At 41.6% G+C, this 21,960-nt stretch overlaps 1 protein-coding gene across 1 annotated transcript; it reads right to left on the bottom strand.

Annotated features, from left to right (window-relative positions):
- Positions 1 to 791: 791 nt before the first annotated feature.
- On the bottom strand, positions 792 to 2,524 carry LOC148219661 (uncharacterized). Its single transcript, XM_088156464.1, has one exon. It carries the CDS (start codon positions 1,560 to 1,562, stop codon positions 792 to 794), a length of 771 nt encoding a protein of 256 aa, XP_088012590.1. The 5' UTR covers positions 1,563 to 2,524.
- Between the last annotated feature and the right edge of the window lie 19,436 nt (positions 2,525 to 21,960).

The following is a 21,960-nucleotide window of genomic DNA, read 5'->3' as shown; positions in this document are numbered from 1 at the left end:
ATTTGCTAATAAACTGAGATACACACTGGAAGTAAGACTTGAGATGGGACTAGTACAATCTCTTGAAGAAACTATAGTAAGTATACTCTGACAGATGGATTGAGGCTTCAAGCTATAGCAGGCAGCATAGAAATCGCAGGACACTCAGGAGGGGTGCACAGCACCAGGAAAAGGAGGAGAAGGCATCCAGGTGACAGCACTGGCAATGCTACATGCAAGGCTTGTAGTGAGAGAAGAAGGCTTTTCACGTGGTTTTCTAAGTTGTTCTGGTTTGGGTTTAGCGTGGTTTTTTTGGTTGTTGTTTTTTTAATTCTTGTTTGTTTGTTTGTTGTTGTTTTTTTGTTTGTTTGTTTGTTGTTTGGTTTGGCTTGGTTTTTTGTGTGTGTGTGTTTTTTGTTTTATGTTGTTCTGTTTGCTTTTTTTGTTGTTTTTTTTGGTTTTTTGCTTTTTTTTTTTCTTTTTTGGTTTTTTTGTGGGTTTTGGGTTTTTTTGTTTGTTTTTGGGGGTTTTTTGGGGTTTTTTTGTGGTTTTTTTTGTTTGTTTTTTTTTTGTTTTTGTTTTTTTTTGTTTGTTTGTTTTTTGTTTGTTTTTTCTGTTTTTTTGTTTGGTTTGGTTTTTTTTGTGTGTGTGTGTGTTCTGTTTTGTCTTGTTCGAGGTTTTTTTTTGTTTGTTTTGTTGCATTTTTTTTCTTACTATTTTGCTTTGCTTTGGTTTGGCTTCTTTACAGAATTTCTTTACGTTGAAGTCGATCCCCGAAGCTGCCCCGGCCCCGTTTTCTCCCGGTGCTGCTCCTAGTTCTGCCGGCGGCACGGGCTCTTGCGGGCCGCTCTGCCGTCCTGCGAGCCGCCGCCTCTGCGCCTCCTGGACTGCCAGGAGGCCCCGGCGCCGGAGCCCGAGGCCCCGGCCTGCTCCGACCCCGCACGGCGCTGCTGCTGCATCCCGCTGGTGCTAGGGAAGACGGCAGCGCCGGGGTCGGCCTGATGGGGAGCCGTGTCTGCGCGGCGCCGCGCCAGCTCGCTGCACTGGTCGGCGGCCACCTCGATGAGGTGCCTCACGAAGGTGGGCGTCTGCTCCTGCAGGAAGGGCTGCAGCTCCTGCCTCAAGGCCTGCTCGTGCAGCCCGTAGCGGCACAGGCTGGCCACGATCCTGCCCTGTGCGAAGGCCACGTCCCACCAGCAGATCCCGCACAGCACCTCGTTCAGCCACAGCTCCACCGGCCGCAGGATCTCGGTGTGGTTGCGGAAGAGGAGCGCCCAGGTCTCGGGAGGGAGCCCCGCCACGTGGGCCCGCGGCTGAGGCTCCGCGGCGCCCGGCTCCTCCGACGGGCCGGCGCTCTGGGACATCAAGAGCTGCGGCACAGCCATCTCCACGAAGCCGTGGTCGGACGGTCCTGGGTAGATGATGGTGTGCACGACCTGCCTGCAGAGCGGACACGATGGGTTCTTTCTGGCCCAGCGCACGATGCAGCCCCGGCAGAACTGGTGCAGGCAGGAGCCCACGTAGGCAATGTTGCCCGAGGCTTCGCGGCAGATGGGACAGCTCCACTCTGCCCCTGTGGCCATGCTGGCGGTGGTGGCAGGCTGGGGACAGCTGAGGAACAGGAGCTGCTTGCCCTCACTGGGGTCACACACTGTGGGGAGGAAGAGGCCGTGGTCACCGGCTGTCTCAGGGAGAGGAGGAAGGAATGGCCAGGCCCCTGGAGGAGCCACCCTCCCGGCTCCCTGAGTCCTGTCACCCACCAAGAGTGCAGCTAGGGGCACAGGTCACCTTCAATTGCCTGCCCTAAGCGGGCAGGGTGGGGAAACAGGAGTGATGGCCCTGGGACTGGCACTGGGACTTCCAATGGCAACTGCCCAGCACTGCAGGAAGCCTCACCTTCTTTCCTTTTTCACTCCATATTAATTCCAAATAACCAGCGTGAGGATCGGGGAAGACTGAGTATAACATTCTACCAGGGGAAGGGATATATATCTAGCATGGTGAGAGATTGACATTAGGGTTTTTTTTTGACTTGGCAGTGTACTGAAGCATACCGAAAAGCTTTTGCAGACGACTGGAACTATGGCAAGTCCACTCTTCAAAACAGCAGTAGTTTTAAAGTTTCAGGCTTAAACCACAGGCCTGCAACATGAAACAATGGTGTTTTACTGGTTTTGCTGTGGAGGTGTGCTTTTGAGACAAGAGCCTCAGGGACAGGTAAAGTTTTGTGCATAGCGGTTTACAAGAGTAGCTAGTCCTAAAATGGGAGTCACATAGCATATAGCTAGATATTGAAGGAGAGTTGTGCTTGAGTAAATAACTGCCAGAATTAGCTAATTTTACACTAACTTTGCTTCCTAAACAGAAGTTCTCATCAAAAGAAGATCTTTCCTACTTATTTTTGTGACCAAGCTGATATGATTTCTAATACATTAATTAGCTCTATGTAATATGAGTTAGAATTTAAGGATATGCTTGAGGCACAGTGAGGATTCTGCTGGGATCAGGGAAGTAATTTTAGCAGCATTAAATCAACTGTCAAACTGCAAAATCAGCCTATCCAAAGTTTTGTTTGGGCAACAGTTTTCTCTTGGGCAATGGCCCTAAGTATTTTGTGCCTGGAAGTCTTAAATCAAATGTACATCGCTTTTCCCTGAAAGCTCCTGTTTTAACTTCCTGAAGTAATCAGATTACCTAGGATAGACCTAAACCCTCTGTGTGCAAGCCCTGAGAAAATACCAATTTAACTTCAGTCCTGGTGCTGTGTCTCTAAACCTCAGAGACATATTTGCACATTACTTCTGTGATCCCCTGTGAAACACAGGACACAATTATATTTTTCTTAAGCAAGGCACATAAACAACCCATAGCAATGGTACTCTTGAAATCATATTCAGCTCTGCTGAACTAGATCAAGAATTTAATGCTGAATTATATTTTGAATTTAATGTACGACGCTTCTGTGGCTGGCTTTCAGCAGTGGGCCACATTTCCCAGAGAGAGATCAGGACCTTCTGCTCCTGCAGTCATTGGCCTAGTGCAAACTAGTGGAAGTATTGCCACACTCCTGACTGATCTTAGACAGCCTGTCATTATTGTAACAAATAATAAATGTCAAAGGAGTGTCAAAGCCTTTCATGAATGGCTGCTACCTCTTACAAGAGTAACTCTTCATGTTCTGTTTAAAAACAAGCCAAACATTTGCATTAAACTTACATAAAAGTAGAAGTACAAGTCCAGTACACTGTAGGAATGGTTGATTTTTGCTGGGTGGGTGTGTTGGTGTGATGACCAATCCGTAAGGGGAAGGCAGCACCTAAGAAAGGAGAAAAACTGCACAGCAGAAAAAACATACAATGAGCTAACCATAACGCCCTTTCCCCATCCCCCTTTGACTACTGAGGGTGATGAAGGTAGAGAAATTGGGAATAAAATTACACCTGGGAAGAAGACAAGAAATGGTGGGAGGCCCTTTTAAGTTTTAGTTCTAATTTTCATTATCCTACTCTGATTTGATTGGTAAAAAATAAGCAAATTCACCAAGCTGAGTCTGTTTTGCCCATGAAGTGAGTGATCTCTCCTTGCCCTTATCTTGACCCACAAGCCTCTTCTGATATTTTCTTTCCCCAGACCAGCAGAGAAGGGAAATTGCTAGAGTGGCTCTGGTTGGCAGCTCTTGTCAACCCACCACAGGTTTTCACCAGGGAGCAGCATTTTGTCATCCCACATGGTATCGTACTGCACATAGCTGTAAGCACACCCACCACAATTGAAATGTTATTTTTGTACCAATTCATAGCCTTTCTCTTCCCATGTGTCATGGTGATTTCTGTCAGACACTGAAATATAAGTGATTTCTTAGTGCCCTAAGGCAGCAGAGGCATTTAAGGAAACTGAAAAGTCTTGCACATAAGCTTTGTTATTCATTGAGCTGTTCTGGAGTGTGGAGGCAGGTAAGCCTGCCCTGGCTCTGCCCTGGAAGGATGTCCTTTGAATGGGCTGTGATTAGCTTAACTCTCCTGGAGAGGCGCCCCTTAGGAGAGCACATGCTCCTTGTCATGGTGAGCTATCCCCAAAGGCTTCTGTTATCCCACCATGCCCTAGTGCCCGTAGTGATTATTTGTAACCCATTGGTCTTTCGCCTTTGGTGCCACCCTTGCTTTCCTCCTCTGCCCAGCTCTCCAAGGAGCTGTCGTCCCTGGCCCCCTTCACAGAGCTGCTGGATAATAAAGGAATTTGTGGAATTGCCATATGATGCTTCTGTCTCTTTTCCCCAGTGTCAGCCTGGGATGGCCTTGCAAGCAAAGCTGAAATCACTCAGCTGATCTCACTGAGAGCTGATCCCTTGTAGCCAGAGGCCACCACTTGCTGAGGTTTATTTGGCAGTGAGGACACCAGTCAGAAGACCTCCTTAGAAGGCTGTCCTTTGTGGAACCCTCTCTCTGGGAAGGTTGCAGCTTTCCAGATCAGAATAACAGACCTCCACAGACCCCCACCTAGCCAGTACATTGGATCAAAAGCCCACAGAAATATGACAAACCAGCTCCTTGACATTAAAGATTCTGTCAAGGACCAGCTTCCTCAATCCCTGCGATTCTGACAAAAAATTCACCGAGGTGCACTACACTTCTCATAGCACCAATGTCAAGACCTGCTGTTCTGCAGAAAATAAGGTAATTAAGAAATCCCTGTTGGAGACAGGCTGTGACTAAAATACTTGTTATTTAACATTTTCAACATGTTTTCTCTTGAGGGCTTTTTGATAGATTCTAATGTAAGATTGTCAATAAAAACTTACTGATGTCTTTGTAAGGTAATTCAAAAGAATAAATTTTACCCTACAAATGAATCCTATATACTTTTGGAGTCCCTATGAAAGCCAGTAGAGAAGTGCTTAACACAAGAATTGATTTGTCACTAGATATTCTTTTGAAGGGATGTGTTAATATACAGACCAAGACATCTCTGAAAATTCCCTGCATTGTGAGAGAGGTGATAAACGTAAAATGAACAGACAAAGCACAGTCAATGTGAAAAAGATTTTGAAAGTAAGAATCTGTGAAATCCCCTGAAATACGAATGTGAACAGGAAATACAGATGTTATCAAGGGCTGAAGAAAAAAAGAGTCCAAACACTGCAAAATTTATGCTGTACTCACAAACTCATGTTAGGGGAAATTCAACATTTTCCCGTGGAACTGAGAAGTAACAGAAGGTGTTAATGAGAATAAATATATTTAAAGTTTTTAATTAAAAAAATATTTAAAAAGTGATAGCAACTAATTCTAGAACAAATGTGCCATTAAGCCTGCAAAAACAAAATTACTACACCTTTTCTTCTAATGTCCCAAATACTAAAAAAGTCAAAGCTTGTTTAGACTGACCAGATTTGAGTTTTTTTCTTTTATCAAACACAGTGTCCCAGCAGAACAGAACCTCTAATGCTGCAGGGGGTTATTGTGGCCAAAATGCAGGACTCAGCACTTAGACTTACCAAACTTTATCCCATTTGACTCTGCCCATCCATCCAACCATTCCAAGTCCCTCTGCAGAGCCCTCCTACCTTCCAACAGATCAACACACACTCCCAGCTTAGTGTCATCTGCAAATTTACTGATGAAAGACTCAATGCCCTCATCCATGTCATCAATAAAAATATTGAACAGGACAGGTCCCAGCACAGAGCCCTGAGGAACACCACTGGTGACTGATCCCCAGCTGGATGCAGCCCCGTTCACCAGCACTCTCTGGGCCCGGCCATCCAGCCAGTTCTTAACCCAGCACAGAGCTCCTGTCCAAGCCGTGGGCTGCCAGCTTTTCCAGGGAATGCTGTGGGAGACACTGTCAAAGGCCTTGCTGAAGTCCAACCAGACAACATCCACAGCCTTTCCTGCACCCACCAGGCTGGTCACCTGGTTATAAAAGAGACCAGGTTGGTGAAACACGACCTTCCCCTCCTGAACCCCTGCTGGCTGGGTCTGATACCCTGGCCATCCTGCAAGTGCTGTGTGATGGCATCAGTATAAACTGTTCCATTACCTTAGGAGGTACTGAGGTCAGGTTAACTGGCCTCAAATTACCAGGATCCTCCTTCCCACCCTTTTTGGAGAGCAGCTTCACAAGCTCATCTGCCAGCTCCCTCATCAGCCTGGGATGGATCCCATCTGGTCCCATAAATTTAAGACTACCCAAGGCACTCAGCAGTTCTCTGACTGCCTCCTCCTGGATAGCAGGAGGACCATTCTGTTCCCTGACACCATCAAAGGAGGACAGTTGTCCTGAGGACAAGCCATCTTGCCACTAAACACTGAGGCAAAGAAGGTGTTAAGCACTTCTACCTTCTTGTCTGCAGTTACTAAGTTCCCTCCTGCATCCAATAGAGAACAAAGGTCGATCTTTCCTTTTGCCATAAATGTATCTGTAAAAACATTTTTTATTATCCTTTACAAAAGTTGCCAAATTAAGTTCGAACTGAGCTTTGGGCTCTCTAATTTTTTCCTACATACCCTAGCAACCCCCTTAAGTACTTCCTGAGAGACCTGACTCTCCTTCCAAGGATGAAACATCCTCTTTTTATTCCTAAATTTCTTCAAAACCTCGTTGCACATGCAGGCTGGATGTTTTCCTTGTCAACTCATCTTTCATCACACAGGGAAGAAGTGTTTCTGAGGACTCACAGTCAGTTTTAACCTCAAGTCAGCTTCAATAACAGGCTGGTGAATTGCAGTGCCCTGCAGGACTTCAGGCTGCAGTACTGCAGCAGAAAGGAAAGCAGCACTGCTAAAGATGTAACTCAAGGAGAACTGCCCCAAACTCTCTCAGCCTTTTTTTGTAAGTATTTCATCTCTACAGCAGAACTCAGCTATCAGGGGGATCCCTTTCACTGTTTTTGCAATATGTTTGTCACTCAGCTCACTGGATACTTCCACAGTGGACACTTTTCTTGCTGTGTGTGTCCTGCTTGAAACAGAAGTATGTGGTATTATGGGGACTGAAAGCTGAGCTTTAATTTCACTTCTATGGATCATTCACTTAAGAGTTGGACTCGATGATCCTTGTGGGTCCCTTCCACCTCAGAACATTCTGTGATTCTTTAAGGTAGTAGTAGACTTGTAAGAAGATACTCTAATGGTAAGAGACAAGTAGCAAGTAACTGAAAAGGGACCAGTGTAACTATCTTTGGAGCTGGTCCTTCTTTGACCAGGTTAGGAAAGCTCCAGAGGTGCCATTCAGTCTCCAGGTATTTTTGATTCTATGATAGATTTCAAACAAGCAGTAATTACACTGTCCTATTAGTGTATAACTGCAGGTTCTGTAGTATGCAGTAACAGCTTTCAAAACCAAGTTTTCCTTAGTAAAATGCCTAAACTCTTGCTTAACTGCTGGCTAAACCAAAAGAGAAACATTTTCTGAAAATGTGTTCTTAAATTGCATAAATGAGAGGCCTGAGGCTTCTCTGCCTAAAGCTGTCCTGTTGCTGGTCCTCAGCATGACCAGCACTCACTGAAGCCCAAGTAAATCCTACTCACAAATTCAAAATCAGAGCACAGAAATATCTTCTCAAGCTTGAATATGATGTGCAATAGACTACATTAGATCGAGGGCACTCAATTCAAAGCAGCATAGATTCAAACTGTTTATAAAAATAGTTTTCCCATGTCTCTTCTTCTTCTTTTCCCTGCACCAACATTTGCACAGATGATCTGCTAGAGCAGGGTTAATAATTTATTTCTAGATTTTTTTTATTTTTTAAATAAAGTTCATTTTTATGCCTGAGGATTTCTCTGCTGTAGCTCAGCATGGGGTCATGAAAGGTGTATGGAAGATGGAATCTGTAGGAATGTTTTCCCAAGCCAAACAGGGAACAGAATTCCTACCTACTGTGTAGTCCCAGCACTAGGCAGGTGTCCTGTCTGTGTACTCTCCCACCACTGTTTTGTGCCTCTCTGCCAGGAAGATGAGCAGGACAATACTAACTCCTCTACCTCACTACTGTTTAAAATTCCCAGTACTGATTAAAATCCCAGTTTTAATTTTCGTGCTGGCATTTAATTGAAAATGAGCAATAAAGGGCCTTGTAAATGAAAGTGGGAATTAATATGTACTAATGAATTCTGGGTTTAAGTTATGCCTTTTACCTTTCTCGAACCTATCCAAGGCTGACCAGGTAACTTGCTGACGCTATAAACTCCATGTCCAGCCTGCTCAGGTAGCAATTAAATGAAGAGCAGGTGATGGAAGAATAATAAATTAACAGTGTCTAGAATCAGCTTTCTCCACTCTCTTTTTTGATTATTTCTTCCTTGTGCTTCTGTGGTAGTTACAGAGCAGATCAGTGACCTCGGGATTGTTGGAGCTGCTTATAGGTCCCTACATAAGGCACTGTAGGAGGGGTGACCTCACCTTCACCTCAGGCAATCGGTTTTGAGAAATAAATAAAACTACCAAACAGAGGTGTTTTTCCTCCAGAAGCCAGACACATGCCCTGCTCTCTGTGCCACCTCTTCCTGGACTTTATGTTCCTCCCTCCCCCTTTTCTGCTTCAACTGCATTGCAGATGCCTCCACAAAGATCAGTCATGGTATAACTAATTACATCGTGAAATTAGTTGTGCTCATTTTCACATTCTGCTAACTTAATATCCTTGTTGTAGGCATAGAAATCAGACTGAAAAATACATTAGAAAGCTGGTAGATAAGTTCACTTAAGGTGTGGCTAAAAGGCCTAATGGTACACATCAAAGAAAATCTTCCAACTAAAGACTCAGAACAAGAAATGAAACACAGTCTTGGTTTTTGCAGCTGAAGGATATCAGTGGCTAATTGCAAGTTTCTGTCGGCATTTCGAAATGAAAATACTAGGAGTGACTGAGAGGAAGAATACTCAGGGTTTTGTTTGTAAAGGCCCAGTGAGAGTCCATGGAAGTCTCATGGAATCTGTCCTCCACATCAGAGCCTTTCTCTTTGCCCAGCAGTCACCCCGAGCCACACAATTGAATCGCATCACTTGTCTTCCATGGTTACTGATAGAGTAGATTGAGATATTATTTTGCTTTCTTCCATCAAACAAATAAATAAAACCAACCAACAAAAAAACCAAAACCCAAAAACAAACAAAAAACCAAAATAAAAAACAAAACAAAACAAGGAAACAAACAAAAAAACCCAAACAAACAAAAACCCAAACAAACAAACAAAACCCGAAACTGCCTTAAGGCTGAGAGGACCAGATGCTTAAAGACTGCCAGTCCTTTCTTTGGTGAAAGAGAATTGTTTGATGAAGTCTAATATTATGTTTGTACAGCATTCAGGGGATTATTTAATAGCAATATAAACATGCAACATAGCATTTGAATACATTTGAAATGTATAGGTCCCTTTTAAAATGAAAACATGGCTATTGAGAACAATAAGTAGCTTTATAGCAACAGCTCTATCACTTATTCTTTGTACAAAATCAGAACAGCTTCAGGCTAAATTTTCCTCTCATTAATATGTTGGTTTTTTGAATGTAAAATAAGTCAGTCTTTATGCTAAAATTCAATGCTTTCCACAGTATTAAAGGATTGCAAAGTTGTATTTCCAGGTATTCAAAAACCTGAAAGTATAAAACTGTGAAAATCAAAGTCTGTCTTTTAAATCATGAATCACAAACATTTGAATTTAAAACATTTTTATATCTATGATGTAAATAAATCAGAGCTAGGAGAAACAATGATCATAACTGAAGGTGAAACAATTCTCTTTCATCCAGAAGTGTACATCTTTTGTTAACAGTAAAGGTATCCAGAAGGAAAAATATTTTCTTGAGTTTTGGGGGGAGGTTTGTTTGGGTTATGGCTAAAAGAATGAAATATTTTTCCTTTTTTCTTTTTTTCCAGTGCATACTAGCACTATAACAGTATTAATGCACTGAAGACTCCTTTGAAGTGTTCCCCTTTAGGTATCATTAGATGGTACCATGTCACAGATTCCTTCCACTGAATAAAACAGATTTAAAGAGATTATTTTACTGTGATAGAATTTTGTTTTGTTATGTAGTCTGTGATACTTGTATTCATACCTGTGTTATAAAAACTCAGTCATGCAGGAGTAATATGGGGCTGAAATAAAGGACAAATTGGATCACTGAGACAGGGGATGTAAATCTAAGCCTTCGTTTTGACTCATGGAAACGACATTCTCTGCTTAAGGTAAACTTTGGACTCCATACCAGTTGTATGAGATTTGAGGAGAACTCTTTTGGTGGAAATCTTGAGGAAATCAAAGCAGTGGTAGTGAACATAAAAAATACCTCCCAGGGAAGCACACATAATCGAACTGTAATGATATTTTCATTATAGTCCAACATGACATGGATAATTTTCTTTCTGGAAGAAACAAACCCAAAATCTTACACTCCCTGACCAAAAAAATGAGAATGTTTTAACCTGTTTAGAAGATTTGTTCTTCAGATTACTGACCTGATGCACACTGTGTGTCTGTGATAAAGAAAGAGCAGTAAAGATGTAATTTCAAGTCTCCTTGTGCAGATGAATTGAAAGCTGGTTATTCTGAGGCTAATATGCATAGTCAGATTAATTATTTAGTGACAATCCAGAGGTGAGATGCTCTCAATTTCCATAGGTAGGGGGGAGAAGTGGGTATGGAACATGCGCCACTAAGTCCAGCTCACTGTCTTATATACCACAAGCCTCCTTGATCACTCAGCTTTTCTGGTACTGCTGCCCTCTAAGAAGGCAGTGTAAGCACCCATCAAACGTACTAAAAAATGCAATTTCTTTCAGCTCTTCATCACTACTTTAATACATTGCTACTGCCTCATAATACTTCATTCATTTGTGTTTCAATGTAATTTATACTTGTCTCTCACAAACATCTTGATGTCCTTTTTGACTTTCTGTAATCAAAAAAAGGACTGTCCTTGCTATGCTGTTATAGAAGGAATAGGCTTTGAATTAAGTTCTGCTGATTAAATCTAAAAACTTTTATGCTACTGTAACCAGTATGAATAGTATGAATATTTGCTGAATCATAATTAGGTTTCAAAGATCTATTTACACTTGCATTTTCCATAAGATTTTTCTCCACTAGCATGGCATCTGCCCTTAAATTTGCCCTCACAACTGCTCGAGAGCACGTACGTCAATGCTTGTAGCTCTCTCCTCCACCGAGAATGTTTGCAAGGCAGACACCTATTGAACCAGTGTGGATGGAATCTTTATATCCTGCTGTAACAGCAGTCATCAACTGACTGTAGATCACTGACTATAAACTCTGTTTATTACTAGAAAAGTTATAAGAGTAAGCACCATTTATCCAATCTCTTTAAATATTTCAACACAGAAAAAAACATGAAGCTCCAAAGGAAACCCAGGCGCTGGAAGCACATCAGCCCCCTGACCTTACCAGAGAACTGTGTCAATTCTACCAGTCTCTCCTTTGTGCAACACCAACTCTCTGTCCCCTCAAGGCAGGACTGCACTATGCAGGATCTGATTTCCTGTGAGAAACAAGAGCACAGAATAGGCAACATAAAATCCCCCTTCTCTGAGTTTTGTTATATAAGATTTTGATGTCACAGTGGAAAAATCTTCACAGAAATTAATGGTACCAGGTGATTTTCTAAGTACCCGTAAGCTTTCCTGGACACCCTCACTCATTAGAAGATGCTGTTTACTCTCATAGCATTCAGGCTGCTGCTGTAGTTGTTAGATCACTCCTGTTGGGACGTATCTTGGTAACCTGGGATACTCTGTGCAATGTGGAGGGAGGCAGGTACAGTCCCACCATCCTGGTTGATTAAGTTCACTGTGCTGCTGTGTGAAGAATCTTGTGCTAGCCAGTTTACTGTGAAATTGTTCTTAGCTCAAGCCACATTGAAGTAAAATGCGAGTAAAATCATTCATTGCATTCGGTATAGAAGCTGCTCCAGAGACTTATATGAAGAATGAAGGAAAAAGCACTTTTAAATTACGTATGGCTAAATTCAATCATATGTAGTATTGCTCCCCCACTGGCCGACTGACCTATCACTTTTCCTAACTGTGCTAGAGAATTTCTGATCACTCATTTTAATGAGTAAAAGTCTGTTTCTTACAGCACATTCTGGTTTGTACCAACAACCTGGCCTTCTGAAGACCTGTAGGGCTAAGACTACAGACTACATATTTCTTTACAAACCTTGGCCATTCTTTTATGTTCATGAAATGATCTGTCTTTTCCTCTCTGCTGAAACAGTTTCATTTCCTTCAGGGAGCAAAGTTTTTTTAACCCAGGTGTCAATTTCTGTGTTTGGTTAATTAATTCTCACCTAAAAAATTAGTATCACTCCTTTTAGTCTGTAACTCCTTCTAGATCTTCACTTATGAAGTGTCTTTGCTGCTAAATCTTTTATGAATCACTCTATGAGGACCACAGATATGGGGTAATCCCCACCAATACCTCACATCTGAGCACACTGAAGGCAATATCCACTCCATGTGCAGTATTTCATGGCCGTTTTGTCATCCATATCTGATTCTCCTTTACAGAAGGGTCATTCCTTCAGAAAAGGTGGCAAAATACCCCTGATGAGGTACACTAATGGTTGCCTTCCAAAGGGTTCAAATTCAGCCAGCCAGTCTTAGAGATAATACCTCCTTCTTATCTTCCATTTCTACCTCTCCTTTCTTCTTACTAACTGGTACCTGTGCACCATTATATTTATTTTGATTTCTTGGCTTTGTGTTACCTTTTTTCTTACGAGGTTTATGGGCTTCAGGTGTGTTAAAGAACATTATGCTTCTATGGAAATACAACAGTTTTAGCTGTAAAAGGAGCAGTGCCTCTGTCTTGAAGAATGTAATCTTTTATGCCCTGTGGCTCACATCTAATTAGTGTTCTTTTCCTGTATCCCTTTCCTTACTTTGAAAATTAATAGACTTTGTAGTGCCTGGAAAGCTAGGAGGAAGCAGAGGGTCACTAAAGAGATGATCTGAAATAGTCCAGCACACCCTTAGGACAGACTCCAGAGTTACTATTGAGCACCAGTAGCTTAAGAGGAAGAAAAAGCAACTCCCCAAAACAAGAGTTGAGTAAAGAGCACAAAGACATTAAAAATCAATATGCTATAACTTCTGCTACAAATCGGCTTGGTCAACTCTGTACCGATGTCCTGGCTGCTACGAGATAGCTCATAAGAGTTCACAATCACAAAAGGGAAATTCTGCGCTAAAAGTGATTTAAAAAAATTTGGAATAATGCAGAGTTTCTGCTAAGGAGGTTCAGAGAAGTGGGCATACATACTCACTGCCTGTTCAGCCATTAGAGAAAGTTAATTCCTTTGACAGAGCACTTTGCCAGCTCTGACTTACCTGGCCAAGCCGTTTTGGAGAAATTAGGACCATTTCAGAGTAGTCCTGTCCCACTCTTGCTGCTGCTCCTTGGAACAGGCAGCAGGTGAGAGTCTTGCAGAACAGATAATAAAAGAAAAGTGCAGATGTGGTAGTTTCTGCTGGTGCACGTGCATGTTAAAACACAGAGAACTACTCTGGGGTAAAAGTGTCATTTTTAGTTATCAAACACAGAGTTAACTACTGTCAGGGGAAAGAGTGGCATTGCTTAGACCTGCCTGGTAGGAGAATTTAGGTGGAAATTATTAGATGAAAGTTATTCAGTGAGGAAAGAAAAATACTTAGGAATTCTAAATTTCCCCATCAAAGCTGATAGGTATTTTCAGGATATTTTGGGAGGAAAAAATTTGGATGATATTTCATTAAGAACTTGATCTTCTTTTCTTTGTTATAAAAGATTTGCAAGAATTATTTGCTATATCTTGGCTCTAGTTTAACATATCTGGTCATCTGCCACCACATGATTGTCCCACTCAGAAGAATAATAATTGGCAAGGGCGTGGGGGGAACCTCAGCAATCATGTTTTATAAAATTTGTATTTTTCCTCAGCGGTTTCCTCTCCCACTCTCTCTGTCCTTGATAAGAGCAAAGATCTTTATATTCTCGCAGCTGCTGCTCAGCACATCTTGACCTACAATGTGCTGCTGCGAGTAGTGGTATAGGTCATTAAAATAATTAAATTAGAGATTTAGATGAAACACAAAAATTCCCAGCCTGTGAATTCTAGACAAATTTGTTGTGTGATTGTTTTATTTTCGTTATGCCTTTTAATGAATCTACTTGTACACAACTTTACTCAGACATAACAATAAAACTGTGTTTATTATAGATTAACAGGAATTTTGTCAAACCTCAACAGAATGTGAAGCAAAAGTGTCATCAGGTACAGGATGACCAGTTTCAACTTCACATTTAAAGTAACTTGTATAACAGTGTAGCAAAAGACACATTTCTGCACTCGAAAATGCTTTACAAGCGTGGCAGTGCTTTTTTTCACATTTTTCTCATGATTGTCACAAAAACTTACACTGTTTGGAAAAGAAAACGTTCAAGGGCATATAATCAGTCATTAATTTTAAAAGCTTCTAAAATTCCGAAGTTCCTCCACATCTAGAAAAAGATTTTTTACTTCAGTAATTCAGAGTTTTCCATTGAGGGGAAAAAAAGGAGAAAAGGAAGAAAAAAAAGAACAGAACAACAACAACATCAAAACCAAAAGCACCTAATTCAGAATTACTAGGTTCCGCATATTTCATATCCGTTTTACCAAAACATCCTAAAAAAATAATAGAATAGCAGAATTAGACAGGAGACACAGAAGAGGCAAAGATAACAAAAGGGAATTTCCACGTTTAAAAAATTACCAAAAAGAGCAAAAATTCACAGGAGTTCTAGGCAGTTCCCATGGAGGTCCCAGAACTACAGCAAAATCATGTTGCACAAAAGAGAGTTCAGAGCATGGCAACACGGCAGAAGTCAGACTGATGGAGGGATGAAGAGATAAAGGGTGAAGATTTTTACAGATCACATTTTAATCAAGTACCTGGAGAGTCTTTAGGCAGAAGCTGGTGCTGGGGGGAAATTTGATGAATACCTGTTCTCCAGTGTGTTGAACTCCAGCACCTCGTCTATTTGGGTCCCGAGATCTTCAGCATCATATCTTGGTGCCTAAAATTAGGAAATAGAGGGATGGCTTATCCACCGTGCAACTGATTTGCAAAGGAAGGAACAAACTGCAGACCTGATGTTAAAACGGTTTTTGTGCCCTTACAACCCACGTAAGTTACCGTCCCCAGGCCGTGCTTTGCTTACTCAACATACAGAAAAAGGAGTAAGTACTGTGTTTGGCATGACTGTACGTGCTTCTGATGACATTCTTCTAAAGACAACCTGGTACACTGAGTTCCAGTGAGGGCATTGATACATAATACAAAAAGATCCCAGTGGTTTCTAAAGGCAACAGGCAAGCGAATCTTATGAGCTCAGAAATGAACAGGGGAAATCTAGAAAAACAATCCTTCAGCAAGTAATGCAGGGGGTTTGTGCCAAACCTAAGGACTCTGGAGATCGTGCTGAAATTCACAACAGGAACACAGTTGAGAGAATACTGAAAGAAATACTGAAAGACAAAACACTGCAAAGAGAAGTGTCTGTGTGGGCAATAATTCACCAGAAACAAGAAGTCTGCAGCCCCAGGAGCAGGGACACTGAGGGACATTGGTGTGCTGCTCTGGGAGAGGCAGGAAACAAAGAATGGAGTGGCACAAAGGGGTTGTGGTCATGCTCTGCTTAAAATAATGCAGCCAATGGGAGCTAAACCAAGGAAGGGTCCAAACAGTGACCAGAAATAGAACTTTGCTTCATTAACTCAAAAATACATACGGCTTTTTATACTGCCTCATATGCCAACAAAGTAAAACCTGCATATGCATTACATATGTGAATAAAGTCCCTCAAACTCCACCTGGTCATGAAATTATATCAGTTAGAACTTCACCTTTTTTACACTCTTAACAATAGACATGTGACTTAAGAGGGAAAAGAGGTCAGAGGAGACTCCACCTTTCTGTTCTGGACTCCACCTTTCGATTCTGGGGCCATTGAAGGGCTGTGCCCATCTCCATTCCCCTGTGGAATAAGCTTCATTCTGTGGTGATACCCCTGACTTATCCTTTTTGATACCAGTGACATGGCAATTTCTGACCCATATTCTGTCACAGTAATCAATAAATCACAGTGTTTGTGAAACATCATATGGAACATGACCAGACTTACAGCACTGAATTGGTTCTAATCAGAAGTGGAGTCCAGCCCCTCTGATCTCTGAGGTCCAGCTGGATCACTGGGCAGGATGGGTATGTTCTGCCAGATTTCATACTCTAAAAATATTTTCCGTGAAAGTGCATGATTCAGTTCTTTCAGGTATTTGGACAGATAGATAATATACAGCTAAGAAGGGGAAGATCTTGCTGCCTCTGGGCACACTATGTCTGTGTCAGCTCTGCTCCAAAGTTTTCCCAGGGAGTAGCTTTTTTGGCCTCCTGAACTCTTCAGCTTTCCTTTCCACATGAGACAGAAGGTGTATGTACAGTCTGCATGTTTTCAGTGTGGGTTCTGCCCTTTTCTGGAGGAAGGGCAAAGCAGAACCCTTTACAAAGGGAATACAGTTTTTCCTTTTCTCAGGTAGCAGCACAGCTCAACCTGGACAAAAGCACCATGCTGCAAAACATGGCAGTCACATGAGAGAAAAAGTTGTCACCACTCTGGGAAGCTGCTGGTCACATAAATGAAGCAGAACACTGTGTCAGGAAACCACAAAGATACAGTTAGGATTCATAAAGGAAGAGAAATCCATCTCCCTTCAACTATTGTGAACTGCTCAAGGTTCACTGCAGCTCCCACTCCCAAATTTGACTCTTCCAAAGACAGAGTGGGAAATTGAAATGGAAATTGCTTTCAGTTTTGTGCTGATTTGATCACTAAAGAGTCTTCCTTTTTTCACAAAGCAAAATGGAAGTCACACCTCATCCAGATTTTTCTGGTCTTTCGGGTCAGTTCTAGATAGATCTGTCTCACAACTGTCTCTAACCTGAAGTCCTATCACTGCTGCTTTTTGACATCTGAAAACAATTCCTCCAGGTATCTAGACCTGAGAAGATCTTAGTATCTGCTGATTTTATTAGGGCAGTAATGACGCATATGTTGTTACACTTCTTTCAGACTTCATTTTCCAAAGTTCAGTTTCCTCATCCAAATGAAAACAATGACACTCACTGATAACACAGAATTCAAAGCATCTAGAATGGAGGAAGAATGATTTTCTGCTTTCTCTTTAGTGCAATAAAACTGCTATCCATGTTTAGCTCAGTGGATTGTAAAGTACTCATTTTCAGATGCAAACTTTGGTTATTACCCTGCTGGCTGAATTCATGCCCCCAGGTATTCAGGTGTCTTTCTTTGCCCAGGTCTTAAACCTCACTGCCACAACTTAGAGCTACAGTGAATTTAACAATACAAAACAGTGATTGCACAGAATCAACTGGCAATGTGTAATTGCATCAGGAAAAAGAAGTATGATACAAAAAGGTTTTGTCGCACCCATAAATGAGCTACCTTTATAGAATTCCTTAATCTACCAAGCATTTCTAAATGGGTTTACTCTAACTCTCCTGCAAATCTTGAATTTATGACTTTCATTTTAATGGACTTATTCACTGAATTCTGAGTATTCTGAACAGGTTCAACTAAAACATTTATTTTAAATAAGTGTAAATTGTACACTGCAAGCATATACTTTGTTTTCTTCACAGTATACTGTTTCAGTTTATTACAAAATAGACTTTTTCCCATTGCTCTGCTATTCCAGTTTGTCTTTTATGGATATAGCTGATTAAACTTCAATAACTTAGGGATAGGGTTTACATTCTCCCTATTGAGCCTTTATGTTTGATACATTTCACATTTTGATTTACTTCCACTCTGCAGATAACTATAATGTGTGCTTCAAATTGTCTTCTGATGTTTTCCTTTATTTTTGCATTACCACTACTAGTTACTAGCAGCTTTTAAAAAGAGGAATTGGATGTTCTAAATTTTTTTTTTATTGTTTTGATTGTAGGACTCATGAGAATCTGGTTCTTTGCTCTTTGAAAGAACATCTATGGCTCTATGAGCTCTGTATTAGCCCATTCCTTTGGTCCAGAAGAAAAAGATAATTATAGTTTTATATTATTAGTATATTTTTCACATATTTTAATATTTATTCATTACTTTAATATATTAATTATATATCTTGAGTTTACAACCTGCAGATCTTCTCAGTTTTTTTCCAAACAATTCACCAAACAATCAGTGTCTGAGGGCCGCTAATAGCCACATGACAACCAGTCAAGTCAGCATTTTTTAAAGATCAAATTTTTCCATGTAGCCCAAATCAAAGCTGAGACTTTCATTACTGCATTACAGGGGTTTTGTTTTCAAACAGAGGCATCAGTGTGCTAAATATCTGTGGATAAACTAGTAAGGACTGACTCCTGACAAAATGACCTGCCTCTCTATCCCTCCTGCTGCCTGGGTGTCCAAGGAGCGCCTCAGGGAGGAGACTTTTTGGCTTGTAAATCAAAGAGGTGTTCAGGCACCATGGATGCTTTCTCAATTGCTCTCTGCTCAGCAGCTCCTAGTCCAGTCTGGCAAGGTCCCAGGTGTAGCTTATGATTGATGAAGCCCTTATTTCAGGAAAGCATCCAGGATTTTTCACCTAAACTAACATTTTGGAAACAGAGACATATCAGCAGAGCACAGCTACCTGAAACTTTGGCTCTTTATGTGACATTTTATGTCTTGGTAGCCAGAGAATACTAGACAGAGCTAAACAGAGATTATCTTTTTTCTGAATGAAAGCTGAAAGTAGGAAATATCACTTAAGGGGAGCCAGTTATGGTATTTAATTCATGAAATCACAATAGCCTGAAGGAAGAAGGAGAAAAACTGGGGAATTACCACAGGAAGATGAAGAAACTCCATTCTCCTACATCCTCAATTAACTTTACACAGATCACTGGCTACAGGATGTGATTTGTTACCTTTGAATTATTTATATGTTAAATATATATATATGGCTACTATTTGACAAATGGTTTCTGGACAGGGACTGCTCATTCTCTGCATGCTCAGAAGTTTCCATGGCAACAGGTAAGTCCTTGGCAAAACTCAAAAGAACAATTAAACAAAATAGTTTTTTGTATGTATGGGATGCTCCCACTGACAGAGAGCTTCAAAAGAAAAGATGTATCCCTCTCAATTACCCACCCTTCATAAAAGTCTTATAAGAAACAATAAACAGACAGAAAAGAAGAGCTTTGTGTTCAGAATTTCCAGCCAGTTTTACATCTTAGGTTTAAGCACAGGATGAAACAAGTTTTCACACAAGCCAGAACCCTATGATCTTAAAGACTCTGTCTAAAACAGGGCCAGATGAGGACAAATATCTTGAAAAAAGGAGGAATTAAATGCCTTTCACCTAATTCTGAAACCAGTATATGTGCTGTTATTCAGCTGTTACAGTGGCAAGGTGTTAAATATCCCACTGAATAATTGGGGAACAGACTTTTTCCCCCCCTTGTAGTCCTAACAAGTGCAGAAATGAAATTGTGAAAAGGGGAAAGAGATGAAAATGAAATCTTGGTCTAGCAGCAACTAATTCCTGGTGTAAATGGAACTGGTTGAATTCCCTGTCTCTGCTCCCCATCTAACCATTATCAATGTTCAATGTGTCCAAGCTGTCAGAGCTCTCCAGGCAGCATTCCTGCATTGCATATCTGCAGTACCTCATCACCAGACCCAGGAGACTGAGACAACACAAGGATATTGTTAATGTTGTGCAGAAAAGCTCTTCAGACCCATTGTTTAAAGTCTTTTTAAAAATGACCTTGTTGAGGGTTAAGTTTCTTTTCTTTTGTTCCTTCTTACCTATAGAATTTTTCCCATGAGTTGTTGGGAAACGCTGACTGCTGGTACTTAAGGATACTAGAGAAAACGAAGGGTTGGCTGGGCCCAGGTAAAAGGAGGGCAGGCCACAGCTTCTCTCTCTCTCTCTCTTCTCTCCTTCTCCAGCTGCAGCTTCAGAGAAGGAACGCTCACTGTTACTGCTTGGGAAAAGGAATTCTCCATAACCCAGCCCAGAGCCGAGAGCAGCCACTGACCCGGGGCCTTATTGGCACCCACCTCACTAAAGGACGGAGCTGTTCCCATCCGCTCGTGTTCCCGGCAATCCCGGTCCCCTGTCCCTGCCCCGCTCGGAGCCGGCCCCGCTGCCCCAGCCCTGCCGGGACATCCCGCAGCTCCAGCTGCTGCCACAGAGCTTCTGATACAGCTCGGCCACCACCCCGGGGCTTCTGCTCGTTCCTGCCCTTCCAGCTTGGTGCTCCTCGGAGTCCCGCAGGGGCACCGGGACCGACTGCCCCAGGGCTTGGTGAAGCAAAGCCTCTCCTCCATCCTTTCCTGCCTCGGCCGAGAAGGGTCACGGGGTCCCTGCTTCTGTTTGTTATTAATGCCACAGTCGTTGTTGTTTGCGTGCCTTGTTATACACATTAATAAAGAACAGCCATTCCTATCCTCATATCTTTGCCCCTCAATTTCAGAATTACAATAACTCAGAGAGAGAGGGTTTACATTCTCCAGTCCAAGGGAGGTTCCTGCCTTCCCCAGCAGACACCTGTCTTTCAAACCGAGACAGACCTAAAGTTGCATGCTCTGAGTCACATCTGTCAAAGACTTCTTCCTGATGGTGTGCAAAACCTGGTCAGGTAAGTGTAAAGAGAGAGGAGTGCTTTTGCAAAACAAATCATAAAACTAGGTATCTCAGAGCAAGGATGCTCTGGGAAGATCTCTAGATCAGCTAAGCAGCTGACAAATGGCAAAAAAAAAAGTCATGAAAGAGCATGACAAGTAACATATGGGGAAAAAACAGAGAAGCAAGCATGACTAGGGGAAGATCAGTTGTTTACTGTGGCTCCTAAACATCATTTACAACAAAAATCGTAAATGATCACAGCAAGAGAAGGACCTGCTCCATTGTCTTGGGCATTTCCAACCCTGGAGGAACGGGTGTCTCATCTCAGCAGAGACAGTTGATGCTGCAGTTTGAGTGATCTTTAGGAACGCCCTTTAGAGGACCATGGAAAAGGCAGCAATTTTTACTGTGCTTTGTAAAAGAGTCTTCCATGTTTATTTATGACAAACATGTACACAAAATTCTCTGGAGACCCACCAGAAGAGGGGAACTTTCTCTATTTCAACCAAACTTTAAATCCTAGTGCGTTTCCAATGCCTGCTCTCTGTTAATTAATAAAGCATTCTGAGGGATCTGGAACTATATGGTCAGAACAAATTCACACTTGCTTTCCCTGTTTATCAATTTCTGTATTTTAAGGTAATCTTTTATGGCCCAAATGAAGTGCATTTAACTTTCTCCTGTGAGTTAAAACCTTTATTGCTAAGTTGGTCTCTCCATCTTACTCCTCACAGGACATTTTGTTTTTGTCATCCAGTTAAGAGGCCATCAAAAAGACACTGATCACACCAGAATGAAGGAAAAAATTCCTTCTGCAGTGGAATCTCATCACTGTCTTGGTTAAATACGGAATATCATATTGCCTGAATTTCCTTTATCAATGAGCCCTGAATCTCTAGCTACCTTGCTTATGAGTGCCAAAAAACCTTGGAAGAGAAAGTAATAAAGATAAACAATGTCATTGAAATCAGGCTGTTAATTCCAAGTAGCTCTTTAACAGTGATTATTTATCACTAAATCAAATATCAAGGAAAATATTAAGTCAATATTGAGTCAATGAGATGTAAGTGCAACAAGAATTTGAAGCTGTAGAACTGAAGATTTTGATAATTCAGCTTGACAATCTTATCACTGCTCTCCTGTTTTGTTTGCACTTCACATTGCCTAAGAAGAACAATCCTCGTCAAACGAAGACATTTACAAATTTCACTGTGAACTTAAGTATCTCCCCCTGTAATAACTTCTCTTATATTACTTGAACTGAAGCATTTACACCACTAGCATCAGCTACCAATT

The sequence above is a fragment of the Sturnus vulgaris genome, chromosome Z (assembly GCF_052056855.1).
Source record: "Sturnus vulgaris isolate bStuVul1 chromosome Z, bStuVul1.hap1, whole genome shotgun sequence".
In the NCBI taxonomy this organism is placed as follows: Eukaryota; Metazoa; Chordata; class Aves; order Passeriformes; family Sturnidae; genus Sturnus; species Sturnus vulgaris.
This window is presented reverse-complemented; position numbering and strand designations above follow the sequence as displayed.

What these genes read in the sequence shown, in the direction of transcription:
- LOC148219661 (XM_088156464.1), bottom strand. Translation starts at nt 1,562, where the DNA reads ATGGCCACAGGGGCAGAGTGGAGCTGTCCCATCTGCCGCGAAGCCTCG.